This window comes from Myotis davidii, unplaced genomic scaffold (genome assembly GCF_000327345.1).
Source record: "Myotis davidii unplaced genomic scaffold, ASM32734v1 scaffold866, whole genome shotgun sequence".
In the NCBI taxonomy this organism is placed as follows: Eukaryota; Metazoa; Chordata; class Mammalia; order Chiroptera; family Vespertilionidae; genus Myotis; species Myotis davidii.
The window spans coordinates 176118-194068 of record NW_006297145.1 but is presented as its reverse complement, the minus strand read 5'-3'; the positions used below and the strand labels follow the sequence as shown (position 1 = coordinate 194068).

The 17951-nt window shown below is 49.8% G+C and overlaps 1 protein-coding gene across 1 annotated transcript in view; it reads right to left on the bottom strand.

The window, feature by feature from the left end:
• LOC102753445 (chromosome unknown open reading frame, human C9orf91) overlaps positions 1-17951 on the bottom strand; it is a 23239-nt gene that overhangs the window by 4771 nt on the left and 517 nt on the right. The window contains exons 2-8 of the mRNA XM_006772877.2: positions 13695-13881; positions 10009-10118; positions 7669-7776; positions 6469-6618; positions 3377-3487; positions 1391-1471; positions 362-550 (exon numbers count right to left, since the gene is read on the bottom strand). Of these exons, the coding sequence (XP_006772940.1) occupies positions 362-550; positions 1391-1471; positions 3377-3487; positions 6469-6618; positions 7669-7776; positions 10009-10118; positions 13695-13803 (858 nt within the window). The 5' untranslated portion in view covers positions 13804-13881. The remainder of the gene's footprint in view (positions 1-361; positions 551-1390; positions 1472-3376; positions 3488-6468; positions 6619-7668; positions 7777-10008; positions 10119-13694; positions 13882-17951) is intronic.

Below are 17951 nucleotides of genomic sequence, written 5' to 3'. Positions count from 1 at the left end.
AGTCACACTCAAGGGGCCAAAGAGCCGCATGTGGCTCGCGAGCCACAGTTTGCCGACCACTGTTATAGGCAATCTATGATCCATCAACACACAACTACACATCTAGTGAAACTGCCAAAAAGAATGTCCAAGATATTAAAAATGGGGGAGAAACCCAATGAGTAACAACTCCTATAAACTCTTTTCGGAAGTGCTGGGGGTGAGGAAAAGATATTCAAAACTAGTAGGCTAGACCAGTATGGTCTCTACCAACTGAGGAAAGCCAGGTTCCTCGGAATGTACAACTTGAGGTCCCCACTTGGAGTCTATGCAAATATCCCAGGGGAGCAGGTGGCCCTACTGCCCCGGGGGGGCCCATTACCTCCGGCTCAGCCTCCGGAACGAGCTGGTGAAGCTCAGCCTGCACGAGAGGCCGCTCTGTGGGACGGGAACTGCTGGGCAGGAGGGGAGCTTCCTCCAGCAGGTTCTCAGGCCCCTCCGCCATCGTCGTGGGGCTCACCCCAGTCTCCATGACAACGCAGAGCTGGCTCAACCGGCGTCTCAGCAAGGACTGTAAAGGAAACAGAGGGAGCCCGGGTGGTGTCCCAAGTTGGGTGGCACATGGGAGGTCAAGGCGCTGCCTGAGCTGCAGATCACAGAGGATGGACGGGCCTTCTACAGACTCAGACGCTGGGAGAAGGTGGAACTGAGCCACACTGGAGACACCAGGTCATTCCCCACAAAAGTACGGTCCTTCAGAGCTTCTAAAGCACTTTTCCTTATACTCACATTTGCTCCTCAAAGCAATCTGGGAAAACTTTCCCTGTACGTTGCAGATGAGCAAACTGAAGCTCAAAGGCCTTGCCCAAGGCCATACAGGAACCAATGGGCCAGGATCAGGGCTAACCCACAATCCTGACTTCCAGACGGACCATAGGGCCCAGGGAAAGGCTGACTCCAGGGCTCGGAGACAGGAGGGCCAGGTCCCAAACTGGGAGTCACCAACTGGCTCTGTGACCACCTGAAGGTGGCTACAGGATTTCTCAGAGCCTCGGTTTCCTCATCTGTGGAATCAGAGCAAGAGTTCCCTGATCTTGTTTATAAACGGTGGGCAGGCATTTTGAACAAGTGAAAGCCACCTAAATGCATGGTACTTTCCTCTACCAGGATCCTCATTATTATTAACACTCATTATTATTATATTATAAATAAACACATGCTCACTATAGGAAATGTGGAAAAAGTTACAAAGACTTCATTCCCTTGGCAAAACCACCACTGATTTGACACAGGTGTCCTTCCTTCTAAGTAACTTCTCCGTAGGCATTTCCCAACATGGAGGTAAGGCAAACTCTACAATCTGGTCTCCTGGTTTATTTTGTCTATTTGTTTTTCATTTAAGGTATCTTACCTCTTGGCTAGTCTTCATTTCTCGAACATGTTCAGACAAAAACTGCACACAGTTCTCCAGGTCAAAGTAGACAAACCAGAGCTGGGGAAATAAGAAGCTGTGAGCTCTGGGACTCAAATCCAGCCTGACCTTGAACTCTCCATCCCTGAGATGGTCTTCTGTCTCCTGCTGCCTTGCCGAAGGCCCACTGGATGTATCCTGGCCTCTGGCGGGAACATGCCACTCACTCTGCTCTCTCCCAGAGTCCCCACGCAGGAGCAAGTCTCCTTTGTATAGAAAACTGGCTCCACGTGTACACCTGCCCAAAAGGCTGCAGCCCCACCTCTCACAGTCACTAAGCATCTGATAGACTCCAAGCCGCCCTGCACATCATGTACTCATCCAGGGCTACTGACTTCATCTTCAGGGGCCCTTCGGTCTGGAATCGAACATGCAAATGAATGAAACTCTTCAGAGCTGTCATCCCCACTACCCACGGCCAGGTCAGAGGTAATCAACGTGGGAGCTCTGGGAGGAGGGGAGCAGGGGACGAAGTCCTCTCACCTCACCATTACCACCCCCCCTTCCACCACAGCCTCAACAGTCCCCAGGCAGCCAGATTAAACTCAGCCAGGCCGAAATCCTCCATGTTCACACATCACATCATCTTGCCAGCTCCACACTGCCGCGCTTCACCCACGTTCTGCAAGAAGCTGGTAGCCCATGTCTCACACCTCCAACCACTGACCCCTTCCTCTGCCCCTGACCTCCCACCTCCCAGTGACCAACCTATGAGACCCAGGTCACACCCCTCTTGCCAACTAATCTCTCCCACTGTCTCATCCTCAAGGAACATTTTTTTAAGTTAATTTCTTTTCTTTTTCCTTATGAAATTTTACAAACATATGCAAAAGTTGAGCAAATGATGTCATTAACTTGCAGCTATTCAGCATCTTGGTTCAACAATTATCCCTTCATGGCTACTCTTGTTTCATCTCCACCCCCACCCATCACTCACCCCAGACACCTCCATCCCCCACCCCACCCTGCCCCACCCCAATGACTTTTTTAAAAAAAAAAAAAACAAGATATGGTATCACCTCATCCCAAGATACTACTTTGAAAATGAAAGAACCCAATTATTTTTAAAGATGTGGCCATTCATGGGTCATTCATCCATCTATGCCTCCAACTAACACTTGCCAAGTTACCCCATGTGCCAATCCATAAAGAGGGTTCAGAGACAAATGAGGCTGAAAGGACCCCTGGTTCAAGGAAATGTCAGTCTCCGTGTCACATCTGAACTGCCAGACACCTTACAATGCCATCAAGTTCACCCCCAGGTGTCAGTCAAGATCCCCTTACACTCTACACCATCTCAGGCTCCCTAAACACAAGGATTTGTGTGTGTCTAGAGCAGTGCCTGGCACACACTAGGCTCTCAGTAAATATTTGTAGGATGAACAGGTGATGCACACAAGGAGATTCTTCCCAGGTCCCTGCCACCCACCCACCCTGTGCTCCCACCAGGCAAGGGGCAGATGCAGTGCTAAATAGATTTAGCAATCCCACCTGGGGATCCCAGCCAGGACCCACCGGGTGACCTCATACTAGTCACTTACGCTCTCCCCACTGTCCTTAGGGCAAAGAAAACAACTGGGCCAGGTAGACAATGCCTTCAGGATCTGACCTGCCTCTCCCGGGGCCTTGCATGTGCTTGGCACAGAGGAGGCCCCACGGTTTGCTGAATAAATGCTGCATGAGTGAGGCTTGGACTGTCCCTGAGCTTCCCTTCCAGCCTGCCCCATGGAGGTTCCAGGCTGCTGGGTACCACCCATGGAAGAGTCTCCAGGAAGGAACACTGGCACAGGGAGGAAGGGAAGGGCTGCCTTCACTGTCTTATTAGCAGACCGGGCAGACACTGTGCAGGCGGGGAGAACCTGGGGCCACCTCTCCCCATCAGCCCAAAAGTGGGCCGTCAAGGAGAGGTCTCTCGGAGACACGTACCTGAATCACGCTCTGGCAGCCCTCCACCGTGTCCGTCACGCCCAGCAGCACCCGGTGTCGCAGCAGGGCTCCGTTGGCAGCCGCCAGCCTGAGGTCCGTGTTGGTGTTGGCCTATAAGACAAACACCAGCCCTGTGGCCAAGCCTCCATGCTGCCAGGGAGCCCTCGGGCACCAGAAATGACCACACCTCACCCCACCCCTAGACACCATGGGCAGTCCTCTTCTTCGAGACACATCACGTCCTCTCTATCAAATGGGATTGTGGAGCTGCTGAGACAATCCATTCAATAGTGTCAGGCAGAGTTGAAGCCCAGCTCTGCTACTTCCGGGCTGTGGGGCCCTGGACAGGTTATGTCCCTTCCCTGAGTCTTGCTTTCTTCAGGCGTGGAGAACAAAGGAAAAGACTGTCTCTGTCTCCTAGGAATGTGCTGAGATTGAATTGAGTTTGTGTGAAGCATTAAGCCAGTGCCTGGGACACAGTCAGGTGCCACAGGTATCTGCAGGAGGAGGGGAGATGGAGGGGGAGAGAGTGCAAAGAATGGGGGTGGGGGACTGGGCATTTATTGTGTCAGTAAAGCACCTACTCCGTCTATAAGGCATCTACTTTCCAAAGCATCTAGCACAGTGCCTGGCCCTCAGTGGAGCGTGGGGCCCTCTGTAACTCTCTCCTTTTCCCACCCAAACCAATGACCTGATAGGTTTAGTTGACAAAGTAGAAGCTAAGCAGGCTGGGGAGACGGGAGGAGAAGGGTGTCGGGATCCAAAGTGCTGGTCTGGGGAAGAGACACTAAGGACTTCAGATGCCATTAGAAAGCAGCTCAATAGGACAATGGTTCCCAAAGGAGCGGGACCCCCTTAGGAAGCTTTCGGAAATGCAAGAAGGCTTTCTGCTGCCACAGGAATGGAGGGCAAAGCTGGCCCTTAGGCACAAGGGCCAGAGATGCTAACTGCGTGCCTCCCACTGAGGCCATGCCCCATGAGAGACAATCCCACACAGAAGAATCGTCTCCTGGCCAACCTGGACTAAAAATGTCCTCTGGGTGAAAGTTCTACTCATCGTTCTCTGGCTGGCCAACCTAACCACTTTACGTTTAAACCCAAAGTGGGTTTGTTTTCAAACAGGTTTAAAATACAGCGAATTTTCCATGAATGCCACTACTATGAAAATCAAGGGGTGATTGTGTTTTGCCTAGAATGTTTGCAAGGGTGGTTCCCCCTTTCAGAAACCTGCATCACCTGACTCCACCTCTCACTACCTGCATCATTTTGGACAAATTACTCACTATATCTCTACCTCCAACTCCTCATCTCCAAATTGGAGACACTAACACCCTGTCATAGCAAGGATTATAATAAGGATGAAATGAGTTCATCCACTCAGAACCCTGGGAAGAATAAACACTCGATGCATGTCAGATAATGAAATCATTACGATGATGATACTGAATTGAGAACACAGTGTTTTCCACTGTACCACACTGGCCGCAGCAAATATTTTTAGGACCTTCCCACATGCCCTAGCAACGTGCATTATTCTGTATGGATACACGGCAGGGGCTTACCTGCCTTCCCCACACACCTTTCGATTTTGAGAAAGGATATTCATGCCCCAAACAAGGATATTCATGACTCCACAAGCAGGCAGTATATGCAAAGTGCTGAGGCTCCCTAGGATGCTACGTACTGCAGGTCAGCCACTAACAGTAAGATGACAATGGTCAGGAAGAGGGATATGCATGGTCATGAGTGACAAGGAATCCAAGGAGGAAGAAGTCCTTGAGCTGAGGCAAGAACTGAGGAAGCTGTGTGGCCAGGGACTGGTTACTTAATCCCTCTGAGCCTTTTTCCCCACTGACCAAAAGACTCAATAATTGTAACAGTTAACACTTACTGAGCACATACTTTATAGCAGGTACAATTATAAGCACTTGGCATGTAGTAAGTCATCTAATTCTCCAAACAATCTGGGAGGGGGGGGGGAGGGAGGGGGGGAGAGAAGGACTCAACCTGCCACTGCTGGCTTTGATGATGGAGAAAGGGAACATGAGCCAAGGAATGCAGGTGGCTTCCAGGAAAAGGTGAGGAAACAGAGACTCCCTGGAGGCTCCAGAGAGGATGCAGCCCTGCTGTGTCAACCTTCTAAACCGCGGAACCGTAAGCGAATGAATCTGTGTTGTTTAAGTTACTACATTTACGGCGATCTGCCACAGCACCTATGAAATACCAAGAGAGCCGGGTCTTAACTGAGAACCTGGCTTGGAATCTCAGTGTCCTGGCCTTGAATTCCAGCTCTGCTGTTTATTGCCAGCATGACCTCGGACGACTCCTGGAGCCTTTTGGAGCCTACGGTACCTCATCTGTGAAATGACTATGGAAGACTCTACCCAGAGATTTACTGGGCAGGTTTAATGAGTTAATGTACATAAAGCCTTTAACAGACAATCAACCACATAGGAAGTGCTCCATAAGTACGTTAAAGAAGCAGAATACATTAGTGAGCCACACACATGCCGGGAGGGAGCAACCTCCTTTCTGAATGAGATGGGGAATCAGAGGTCTCGGGTTTTGAACCCCCGCTCCGCCACTCACAGTGGGATCAGGCCAAGTTACCTAACTCTGACCACCCACTCACTGCCTAGTAAGTAGCTGCTGAGTTAAATGAGACGTGATTGTCAACAGAGCACAGAGTCAGCACCCACCCAGCTCCCTCAACCCTCGGCCTCAGGCACCCCATCCTCAGTAATCCCCTCCTCGCTCAGAGCCCTCCTGAGCATGCAGGGAGGAGGTGACAGGACTCAGTAACCTCTGAGTGCCACACAAATATGCCTTTCTGTGCCCTCTCTCACCTCCCAGACTCTCAAAAGAGAGCTTGTTTCCAGAGAAACAACCCACAGGGTTCCGACAGGAAAGACAGAGAGGATTTAATCACATGTGTGACTTAATTTCTTTGAGTCACTGGGCACAGGAGCCGGCGTGAATTTCAAGGATGCAGCAATTTGCTGAAGTGGATGAAACGAAAAACTCTGACTGGGGATCCTCCTGCCAGCACAGCTCTCCAGAGGGGATGTGGCTGGGGTCCCCAGACATCTCACCTTCCTCTGGTGTCTCTCGAAGATGAGCATGAGAGTCAGCGTCAGGCTCAGCGCGGCGAGGGTCACAAGCAGCACGCCTGCCCAGTGGTTCCCCAGGGCAAACATCTGGCTGGTGGAGTAGATGTTGGCCCACACCACCACATAGAAAACCTGCGGGAAGTGGGGCAAGAGCAAGGTCAGGAACACCAGTCCTCTCGAGGCAGCTCCACTCAAGGGGACACACTTCTGCCACCTCCTTGGATGCAGGGAGCTCACAGGGCCCACGAGAGACTGATGGGGGCCTGTGAGAATGAGCCTTTGTTCCCTAATCATAAGTGAAGGTAGGAAAATGGGGTGAGAATAGTCACTCCAAATCCCTGCTTGCACTGATTTTAAATAAAGCAGAAAAGGGCAGGGGGCTTGGGAGGGAGAGAAATTTGAGGCAGAAACCCACCGTGATCCTTCAACAGCTATGTGGCCTGGACAAGTTATAACAACGCTCTGAGCCTCAGTTTCCTCATCTGTAAAATGGGGATAATACTAACTCCACAGGGTTGATATAGGGATTAAGAAGATAACATATGTTAACAGCATAACACTTATTAGAAAGTTAATAAAAGCCAGTTGCCATCCTTTTTCCTTCCTGAGAAGGACATAAGGGTTAAGAGTGGTATTTGACCATTTTCCATCAGAGGGGCAACAAGTTGCAGTGATTAAGAGGGGTTGAACCAGAATGCCTGGGTTCAAATACTGGCTATGTCATATATATGTATGCATGTGTGTGTTTGTATATATGTAGGTGTATATGTATGTTTATATGTGTGTGTGTATACATATACATATATATGTACACACACACAATTAGAGCTAAAATGGACCTATCCGTTGAACAAATGGGGAAACCAAGTCCCAGAGAGGAGAGAAGTCTTGACCAAAGCCAGACGCCGAGTCCAGAGCCTCAGTGGTGGGTCTGCAGATCCACAATGCCAAGTTCTGCCCTCAGTAAACCCTGCTCCCACCCTCTACATGGGGACCTGGCCACAACTCCCTGCCATCAATTCCCTTATCCCAAAACCAGGTCCCTGGTGCTGCCCTCTGCCAGGCAGCGGGGCCACCAGCCCCCAACCCATACCCACACCAACAGGCTTCACCACAGGACGATGAATCCAGCCATGCCACAGGGGCAACAGCAGGACAGTGTGGGCCCACCTCCCTCCTCACCACAGCGAAGGCCAGCCGCATGGGCCTGGAGTTGTAGATGATGTATCTTCTCACTTGGGGCTCCAAGAGGGCGCTCTCAGCCAAGCTCCTGTACTGGTCAGCCGGGACCTGCTTGGCCACCCAAGGGCAAGAGATCAGTCAGCCACAGAGAACCTTCCCCACCTCCTTCATGCCAGCAAGCATGTCATTCCCAGTTCACATGACTATCATGCGGAAGGGGGATCCGGCTGGCTCTGGGCTGGTCCAGAGGGAGAATGAGGAGCTCAGAGCACTGATGGCGACCACAGGGCACAACTCCCGGCTCAGGAAAGGTCAGGCCTCCCCGGTGAGGTGGGGCGGCTCAAAAGCCAGGAGGACATCCCACAGAGAGACCCCTGCAGCATGAGGCTCAGTATCTCATGGCCAACCGGGATAGCCTAAAGTTTAAGGCACAGGCCTGGGCGTCAGCTGGCCCTGGGTCCAAACCTTGGCCCTGCCACTCATGTGCTGTGTGACCTGGAGAAAGTAACTGCACTTCTCTGAGCCTCAGACTCTTCCTCTGTAAATCAAGGATAATAAGAGTGCCCACCTTGTAGGGGTGGTGTGCCTATTAAATAAGATAACACAGGCCGAAACCGGTTTGGCTCAGTGGATAGAGCGTCGGCCTGCGGACTATTATATTTATACATATCATCTGGACATCTTTGGGGGCCTTTGTTCTCCCGACCACAGTTGGTTTTGTCTTCTTGGACAGATATGTGTATCTAAGTGTATGTGTATGCTGGCCCAGTGCTGGTTCCACGGTGAACATGTGCTATTATCAGTACTGCAATATCAGTACCTATTAATACAGCCCAAAGTACTGAAAACTCCCATCTTCCTGCCCAAATAATAATGCCATAGTGCAAAAGGCCCCACAAGAGTGGACTGCTTAAGAAAACAGAATTTGGCGTGGCTGGTGTTGCTCAGTGGTTGAGCGTCGACCGATGAACCAGGAGGTCACGGTTTGATTCCTGATCAGGGAACGTGTCCGGGTCGCAGACTCAATCCCCAGTGTGGGGCATGCAGGAAGCAGCCGATCAATGATTCTCTCTCACCAGTGATGTTTCTACCCTCTCTGCCTCTCCCTTCCTCTCTCTGAAATCAATAAAAATGTATTTTTTAAAAAAAGGAAAAAAGAATTTAACCAGGAGAAGGTGCTGTGTAGGAACACAGCAAGACAGTATGTAAACTGTTCATGGGTGAAGAAAACCCCATCTGAAGATAACTGTTTAAGAACAATGTTCTCAACAAAGGCTGGAAGGAAACGGGGGAAGATAAACCAGCTGTTGTGCTGATGTGGGCTTAGTACTATCAATTTGGAAGTTTCCCTTTAAGGGTAACAAAATGTTGTTTTTCACAATAATGCAATTCAGTTTAAAGACGTGAACTCTAAAATCTGCAGGGTAAAATTAGCAGAGTACCTTCCCCGTCCATAACTGAGCCTCCCTGGGAAGCGCAGGGAAAGGCCCCCCATGCTGGGGGAGAAAACCGCAGCTGGGGTACTTAATGACGACAGCAATAGCTACAATTTATTGAACATTTACTCTGTGCCAGAGACAGTGCCGCGTTCCTCAGGCATTATTTCACTTAATCATCACAAAAACCCTATGTAACAGGTATTAGTGTTGCCCTCACGATGATGACACTGTGGCTCAGAGAGGTTAAGTCACCTGTCCCAAGTCACACAGGCAGTAAGGAGAGCTCGATCTGCATCCAGAGCTATGGATCTGTGATGCCTAGACCTCGAGTCACTATGCTTAAAGGTACTGCATTATCAGCTAATGAGTCCTATAACGTTTCCTCTCCTAAAATTCCCTTCCGCCTGTCTACCCAATAGACTCCTACTTTTCCTCAAGATCCCAGATCAAATATCTGCTCCTCTGTGAAGCTTTTACAACCACTGCCCGCACACTAGGCAGGTTTCTCATTTTCTCCTGTGCAGGTCGTCTTCCATGCCTTACAGTCCTCTCATGCAGCATTAATATCAGACTGTCGGGTTCATCTGACATATGTCCTTCTCCCTACTGGGCTCTGGGAGCAGTGTGAGTCCAGGCACTGGGGTCTATTCACCTCTCCCGTGTTTAGTGCCCAGCTACGGGCCTGGCAGAGTGGGTATCCAAAATGCACATCTGTTAAGTGAAATAATGCAGAAGAGAGGACAGTTCTAACACATCTCCCTTCTCTCCCTTACCATATCAAGAATTGGTACATGTTTAATAAAATATGTTGTGAATAACTAGATGAAAGGATGGATGGATGGATGGATGGATGGATGGATGGAAGGTAAAACAGTAAGGATGTAATCAGATCAGCCCTCACCTGAATGCCCCAGGTCTGCAGCTGCTGTTCTGCGGCTCCCAGATCAAAGGAGATGGGTGCACAGGTATTGTCGATCCGGAGAACCGTAAGGACCTGGCCATTGCGGAGATCTGAAAGCAGACAGGAGCTTCACCTGGCTGAGCAATCACTACTTTGGATGGGCCTGCCACCTCTTCTGGCCACTAGAGCCTTCCCATGGCAAGGAGGGACAGGTGGCTGTCCTCAACTCCCTACAGAATAACTGGAGATGACAGGAAAGCCCCCAGGGGCAGAACTGGGGGCCAGAGCATGGAGGCCATTAGGACACAATGAGCGACCATGTAGGGAAGAACCTCCCCAAAATGAAAGCTGTCCACACAGAATGGGAGGTAGTGAGCTCCCCATCAGAAGAGATGTTTCCACAGAGACAACAATAAACTACAGTGAGGAGATGATGGAGTAGACATTCATTCAAGCACAGCTCAACTCTTGCATTCCCAGTGGGTGCAGAGTCTCAGATAACCAACTGTGATAGGCAGAACAATGGGCCCCAGAAATCCCCACCCCACTCCCCAGAACCTGTGCATGTGTTATGTACACGGCAAAGGAGAATTAAGGTTGCAGATGGACTTAACGTTGCTAATTAGCTGACTGTAAATTGGGTGACTGGCCTGGATTATCTGGGTGGACCCAATATAACTACAAGGATCCTGAAAAGTGGAAGAGGGAGACAAAAGAGTCAGGAGGGATGTGAGTGGAAGAGAGGCACACAGAGAGAGCACTGCTGGCTTTGAAGAGGGGGGAAGGGGTCATGAGCCAAGGAATGTGGGCAGCCTTCAGCAGCTGGGAAAGCCAAGGAACCAGCTTCTCCCCTGAGCCTTGGAGGGAATGCAGCTCTGCTGACACGGTGAGGACGTCCACTGAGTGAGGCCAAAGGCAGAACCCGGAGAGGTAACCTATGTTCTGCCAGCCACTATGCCAGCGGTAATTCATTATAGCAACTGCAGAAGGCGCACACGGACTTACTGGCGGCCCCTCCCAGTGTGAAAATCTGAGCGCAACTTTTGGCTCCAAGTGTAACTTAAGTTGCCCCTCAGTATCCACGGGGGATTGTTTCCAGGACCCCTCACAGATACCAAAACCCGCAGATGTTCAAGCCCCTTACATGAAATGGTGTACAGTTGGCCTTCCCATCCGCACACTCCCAACCACGGATTGAAAACAGCACAGGTATTTATTGAGAAAAATCAGCATGTCTGTGGGGCCACACAGTTCAAACCCGTGTCCAAGGGTCAACTGTATTTGTTTTCACTCCCACACCAGAAAGGATTTAAGGTGGCTTCATAAAAATAAATTTTAAAAAGATAAAATTATAAAATTAGATTTAAAAATAAGCAAATGAATACCCTTTGTAATACTTTAAGCAATAAAAATAAAAATAAAATAAAAATAAGCAAATGAGCAAACCCTGGCCAGATGGCTCAATTGGTTGGACCAGAATCCCATGCACCAAAAAAGTTGCAGGTTCAGTTCCCAGTCAGGGCACATGCCCAGGTTCCAGGTTCAATCTCTGGTCAGGGCACATGTAGGAGGCAACTGATCAATGCTTCTCTCTCTCTCTCTCTTTCTCTCTCTCCCTTCTTCTCTCTCTAAAATCAATAAAAACATACCTTAGGGTGAGGATTAAAAAATAATAACAACACCATGGTTGGTTTGGTTTGTTCAGTAGTTAGAGCGTCAGCCCAAGAACCAAAGGATCCCGGGTTCAATTCCTGGTCAAGGGCCCATACCTCGGTTGCAGGTTCATCTTGCCCTGATTGGGGTGCATGCAGGAGGCAATCAATCAATGTGTTTCCCTCACATCGATGTTCCCCTCTCTCTCTCTCTCCCTCCCATCCTCTTCCCACCCTCCTACTCTCTCTAAAGTCAATGGAAAAAATATCCTTGGGGATGAGGATTAATAATAAGCAAATGAGAAAAACTAGGCAAAAGAAAATAAGGACAGATAGAACAATAAAGTAAAATAAGGATAAAATAGAATAATAAAGTGAAATAAGAATAGCTTCTGGGATTTGAGCCTTTACTATGTACCAGGATTCAAGTCACGATTTCATTTACTCCTCTCTTAAGAGGTGGACACCATTATCATGGAAAAGAAAAGGAGCCTTTGAAAGATGAACAAAGGAACTTGACCAATGTTACCAGAGGAAGTGAAAGTAAGAAAGAGAAGGAGGAGGAGAAAAGGTAATACACAAAATGCAGACACGCATGCTGGAGGCCCCCCCCCCCCCCAACTAGCTCCCCGTTCCATCACACAGCATGGAATGGGGAGCCCACGGAGGCTTGGACTCCACACAGAGAATGGGAACTGCTGCCCCCCAGCAGGCGCTTTGCCACTGAACAAATGTTTGCCCAAGCAATGCAAACACTCCCCGCGGTTTCTCTGTCTGCCTTCCGAACCAGGAGTTCCAGATTCTCGGCAATCGTCTCCTTCATCTGTTCCTTAAAGTGAAAATAGCAATTCCTCCACTTAGAAAGACTTGTTTGCACACCTAGATTAGGGGGAAAGATCTGAAAAGCTACCAAAGAAGTGTGTGAGTGTGTGCTTGTGTTTGTGTGTGTGTGTGTGTGTGTGTGTGTGTGTGGCGGGGGAGAGGGGGCGGCAATATCCTACGGAATAAGAACTGGCTTGCCAAAAATCAGTGGAGTAATGTCTTCAAAGTTCTGAAAGAAAAGTATTTCATTCCACTGTTGTGTATGTGCAAATTGCTCTCCTAATAACAGTAGTAAAAAAGGAACCCTTGTGCCCTCTGGCCCTCGCCTCAGCAGACATGTGCTTGTCACCAGTCGTGATTTCAAACTGCTGCCTTTTTGGGAACCCACGAAATGCTGACTCCATTCAAAAGTAATGCACATCTTTCTGACAGTTGTAAATGTTTCTCCTTATTAGATAATGTATGTTTTGAAGTCATTAGGAATATAGTGCTCTCAAAAAGAGAAGCGAGGACAGAACTAGAATCCAGCATCTTTTATTGCACTGGAAAGACAAATGGAATCTTTTGGAAGGTGTGGCAGGAAAAGTACTTTGGAAAATATACAATCAAGATATCTCATAGCATTAACCGTTCAACAATATTTATTTTAAAAAAAAGGTATCTCATGGAATATTAAAAGAAAAATCTTTAAAGATAAATAAAGATCTTTTTGGATGCCATATAAAGAATGGATAGCAGCCCGGCCAGTTAAGCATCGACCTATGAATCAGGAGATTACAGTTTGATTCTCAGGCAGGGCACATGCCAGGGTTGCGGACTTGATCCTCAGTCAGGGGCGTGCAAGAGGCAACCGATCAATGATCCTCTCTCATCATTGATGTATCTATCTCTCTCCCTCCCTCTCTGAAATCAATAAATATAAATATATATATATATTAGATAAATAAAAATAAAGAATGGATAGAAGAGGCAAGATGGGGATGAGATCAGCTAGGAAGCTACAGCAAAAATCCAAGCAGAGGGTGATGGTGGCCTGATCTAAGGAGGTAGTGACAGAGAGAACGGGTAGAGATGACAGACACTAGCCTGGGAACAAATCCCCAAATGCCCACCCTCATCTAAAGGCACTTCTGTGTCCCTCCACTGCCCTCCCTCCATACTCGGGATCCTGAGGAGAGTAGTGGGGGAAAGGAATTGAAGTCATGGCCTTACCTTGCCCCCAGCCAGGAGGGCTCCCCACCGGCAGGGCACTCCAGCCAGGAGAGGAGGTGGGCAAGGGGCCGACCGCCCCGCCAGGGCCCATCTGCGGCTCACAGGCCATAGCAGAGAACCAGCAGGGTCTACTTCCCCTTCTCAGCGCTATGGTTCATTCTGGAACAGCCAGCTCAGCTTCACTCGCCTTCAGAAAACAGCAAAGAAAGAACTTCAGGCCGGGACCTGAGCAGGCTGGGCTCCCCAGCCCAAGTCATCACAAGGCCAGGGAGAGGCAACTGGAGTCTTCTCCCCTTGCCTTTGGTCTCTCGGCTCACGCTCACGAACATTCTCAGGGGGAGTGAGGAGAACTAAAACCCTTCCACACCACGACTGAGAACTTCCCTTCTGGCCTCCAGTCTGCTCCAGCTCGGACGCATCAGGGAGTCTGGGAACTCAGGAGCTGCCCACGGTAGGGGGGGTGGGGGGATTGAGGGGGGTCCTCCCAGGCATGTGGGATTTCCATTCCCTTACTAAGGGCACCACAGGTACATTCATCACGGGGAGACTTGTTCATACGAAGGATCTCAAAGAGTTCCCCAGAGACATTGCAAAATACAAATGATAAAGAAAATCAGGATGGTGGGGAAAAAATGTTTTGAAGTTATGATCATGAAGAATAAAAATACCCAGATATTCTGGCAATCAGGGTCCCTAGCAGAGGTTTAGGTGCAAGAACGTGAACCCCAGGGTCAGACTATCCAGTCTAAAGGTCAGTCCTACAACCCACAGGTTAGGCAAACTTGGGTAAGTGGTTTAACCTCAAAGAGCTTCAGCTTCCCTATATTTAAGCAGCGGTACCTTCCCCACAGGGTTGCTGCAAAGAATCGATAGGATGATAGAAATAAAGGACATTTAACAGCATATGGAACAAGGGTCACATGCCATAAATACTCTCTCTGGTTGTTGCTGTGGTGACGTTTGGCACAGTTGCCATGCCTGATCTAAGAATTTGGTTTTGAGCTTCCAGGAGGCCAAAGAGAAAATGGAAATGCTGTCAGTTAAATAGTCCCTGCTACCTATATAGAGAAAACAAAACAAAACAAAACAAAAAAACCCTGAGAGTGAGGGAGCAATGCATCCTCCTGGCAATTACTGGTAGCACTGAAAGACCTTGGAAATGTTGCCAAAACCGGTTTGGTTCAGTGGATAGAGCATCAGCCTGCGGACTGAAAGGTCCCAGGTTCGATTCCGGTCAAGGGCATGTACCTGGGTTGCGGGCACATCCCCAGTAGGAGATGTGCAGGAGGCAGCTGATTGATGTTTCTTTCTCATTGATGTTTCTAACTCTCTATCCCTCTTCCTTCCTCTCTGTAAAAAATCAATAAAATATATTTTTTTAAAAAAAAGACCTTGGAAATGTTTCCAAAGCCTCAGGAGCCAGGCCAGGTACGTGCATCGGGCATGACCCTTAGCCACTTCATCAACAAAAGCAGAAATGGGTCTTTCCTTGATGTCAATGTAGAGTCTCTATAGTGCCATACACTCTGGGTGGAACCTGCACGCCTTCTCCGTGGTGTGTCCACCTGGGGCCTAAGACTCATCCCTCACCAAGGGGATGAGTCTAAATTCCTGGGATGACACACCAGCCCTGCCTGTCTTAAAAAAAGAAAACGAAAAAAAACACTAAAATTTGTCTTTTGCTGCCATGGTTCTCGACACTGGTGAAGCCAGGAAGTGTCCGGTCAGCACACATGTGCTTGATTCCAAGCTGGTCGCCACTGCTCAGTTCCCCTAAAAATGAGAACCTGACTCCCACTCCCTCACCACCTTCCAACCCTCTCGGTCTTTTAAAAAGGACCAGATGCATAATTTGTGGAGCCCAGTGCAAAATAGAAATGTGGGGCTCCTTGTTAAAAATGATGAAGAATTTCAAGATAGTGACAGCAGAGCCTTCAGCCAAGTGGGGGCCTTACTCAGTGGGGGCCCTGTGTGACTGAGCAGACGGCATGCACTTGAGCCAGCCCTGACTTTAAGCTTCGGAAGACCACACGGGAGTCCCTTCCACGGACCAAGAATATGCAAAAATGAGCCTTTACTGCCCTGCATCAGGCTCCGAGGCAAGAGGGCAATAAACTATTGGGAAAAGAGCGAGGGCTTCACTGCCAAAGAGCACGGACGAGAATCCCCACTCAGCCACTCCCATGCTCTGTGATGTTCACTGTCAAGGTACTTAACTACCTCCCTGAGCCGTCCTCATCTGTAAAACGGGCTCATGGAGGCCTACCTGGCGTAACTGCTGTGGGGAGAACAGAAAGAAATGCAAGCGTAACATCCAATACCCTGCACCACTCAGGCCCCTTTCCTCAAAGGTTTTTCTCATTTCACAGGAGAGAAAATTGAGAGTCAAAGATGTGAAGAGACCTGCCCAAGCTAGAAGCTGTGGAGCCGGCAGGTGAGCCCAGGCCATCTGGCTCCAGAGTTCAAGCCCGAAACTCCCATGCCCCTGAGCCTCAGGACCCAGGTCTGGGTATGTCTGAGCCTGTTCCTTACACCACCTTTTAAAAAAAAGAAAGAAAGGAGTGGGTCGAGGGGGTCTGCAAGGTGTGATCTAGCAACAAATTCCAGCCTGCACCTGAGATGCCGCACTCTGGGAGGGCAGGGACCATCGCCCCTCACCTGGCCCACAGCAGGTACTCCCAAACATTGTTGAGCATTTACCAGTCAGTCCTATCACCCCTTACTTCCTTCCTCTTACCTTGTACCCCCCAGAGACATGAAAGCAACAACAACCCAAGGGTGTCCGCCCTGCACTTGGCAATCCCTGAAGCCCTTTCCTGCCTCACCTGCTCACCTCCTAGGCCCACCAGGAAAACACAGTCCTTAGATCCATTTCCCACTGAAGGCTATTTAGCACAAAGGCTAAAAGGAACCGGCTGTGCTGCCACTTCCCACCTGTGTGCCCTTGAGCAAGTTACTTAACTTCTCTCTGCCCCCTTTCCATGCAAATGGAGATAATAGTAACTCAGTTGTTTAGGCTTAGAGTCCCTCCAAGTAAATCACTCAAAGCAGGGCTAAGGCAAAGAGAAATCACTGAAGGAAGATAGCTGTTATTTTTACTCCAGAGACATTCCCTAATAAATAGTGCCAGGCGCCGTGCTTTCTTCACTATAAAACCAGAAATATCATTGTAAGTCCCTCCTCAACTCTCCCGACGGGGGATCACCAACTGAGGAAAAAGACAAACTCAAAGAAAGAAGAAATAGCCTATGACCACACAAAGCAGTCCGCGGGAGTGGGCAGCAGCACCTTGAGGCCGTGGGAAGGCTGGGCAGAGGTGGAGGTGAGGGAGGTACTGCCAAGAAGGGGAGAGGTACAGATCAGATGCGGAGGACAGGAGGGGTGCTGGCAGGACTGGTCACGGGCGGACATTGACCCTTAACCGGCCAGCGAGCGCTGAGCTCAGGACCCTGCCCAGGGCTGCACCCGTCCCAAGGGGAACATGGGAGGAAGAGACAAGCATGGGGTGGAGGGGGAGCCGGGAGTGAGCAGAGCTCTGGGGCTCCTGCAAATAACTGGCATCCGTCCCCCACCCAGCTTCTCCAAGCTTCCTTAGTTGCCTTTGCTGACTCTGCATGTAACCAGGACTCCCAGTTATCCGTCCTTTTTAGCGAGGTGGCAAGTCTGTAAAGGCACATTTTTTCAAAGGTCTCCATTTCTGCAAACACTGAGTGCCCAGCCTCCCCAGGAACCAGATGCCTCACTGAGATTTGGGGGGAGCGGGAAAAGTAGGGGGGTTCAGAGAGAAAGATCCCAGGTTTTACTAGCCAGGTTTTGTTTTTGGTTAAACTGCAAAGTCCCAAGGAACCCTCAGAGGACCTGTCCCAGACGTTTTGAGATGACAAAGCCTTCAGAAACAATGGCCCCAAGTTCTCCATTTTACAGATGAGAAAATTAAGACCCAAAAATGAAAGTGAACTATCCAAGGTCAGGGAGCCAAACGGGGCCGGGGCCAACACGGAACCGGGACCAACACGGAACCGGGCCCATTCAGCGCATGCTGAGGACGACCCCCTGGCCTGGCCCTGGCCTTGGGCAGCTGTGTCTGGCTCCAGTCCCTGCCCTCAAGTCCGGCTCTGGGTCTGCTGTCTCGGGGTCTCCCTCACCCCAGGAATCACCCCCGCGAGACACCGGTTCCCGGGATCCGCCCGAGAGCAGCACCCACGCCCAGGACGCGGGGGAAGGGGCCCCAGTGCGTCCGGAAGGAGCTGACCGCAG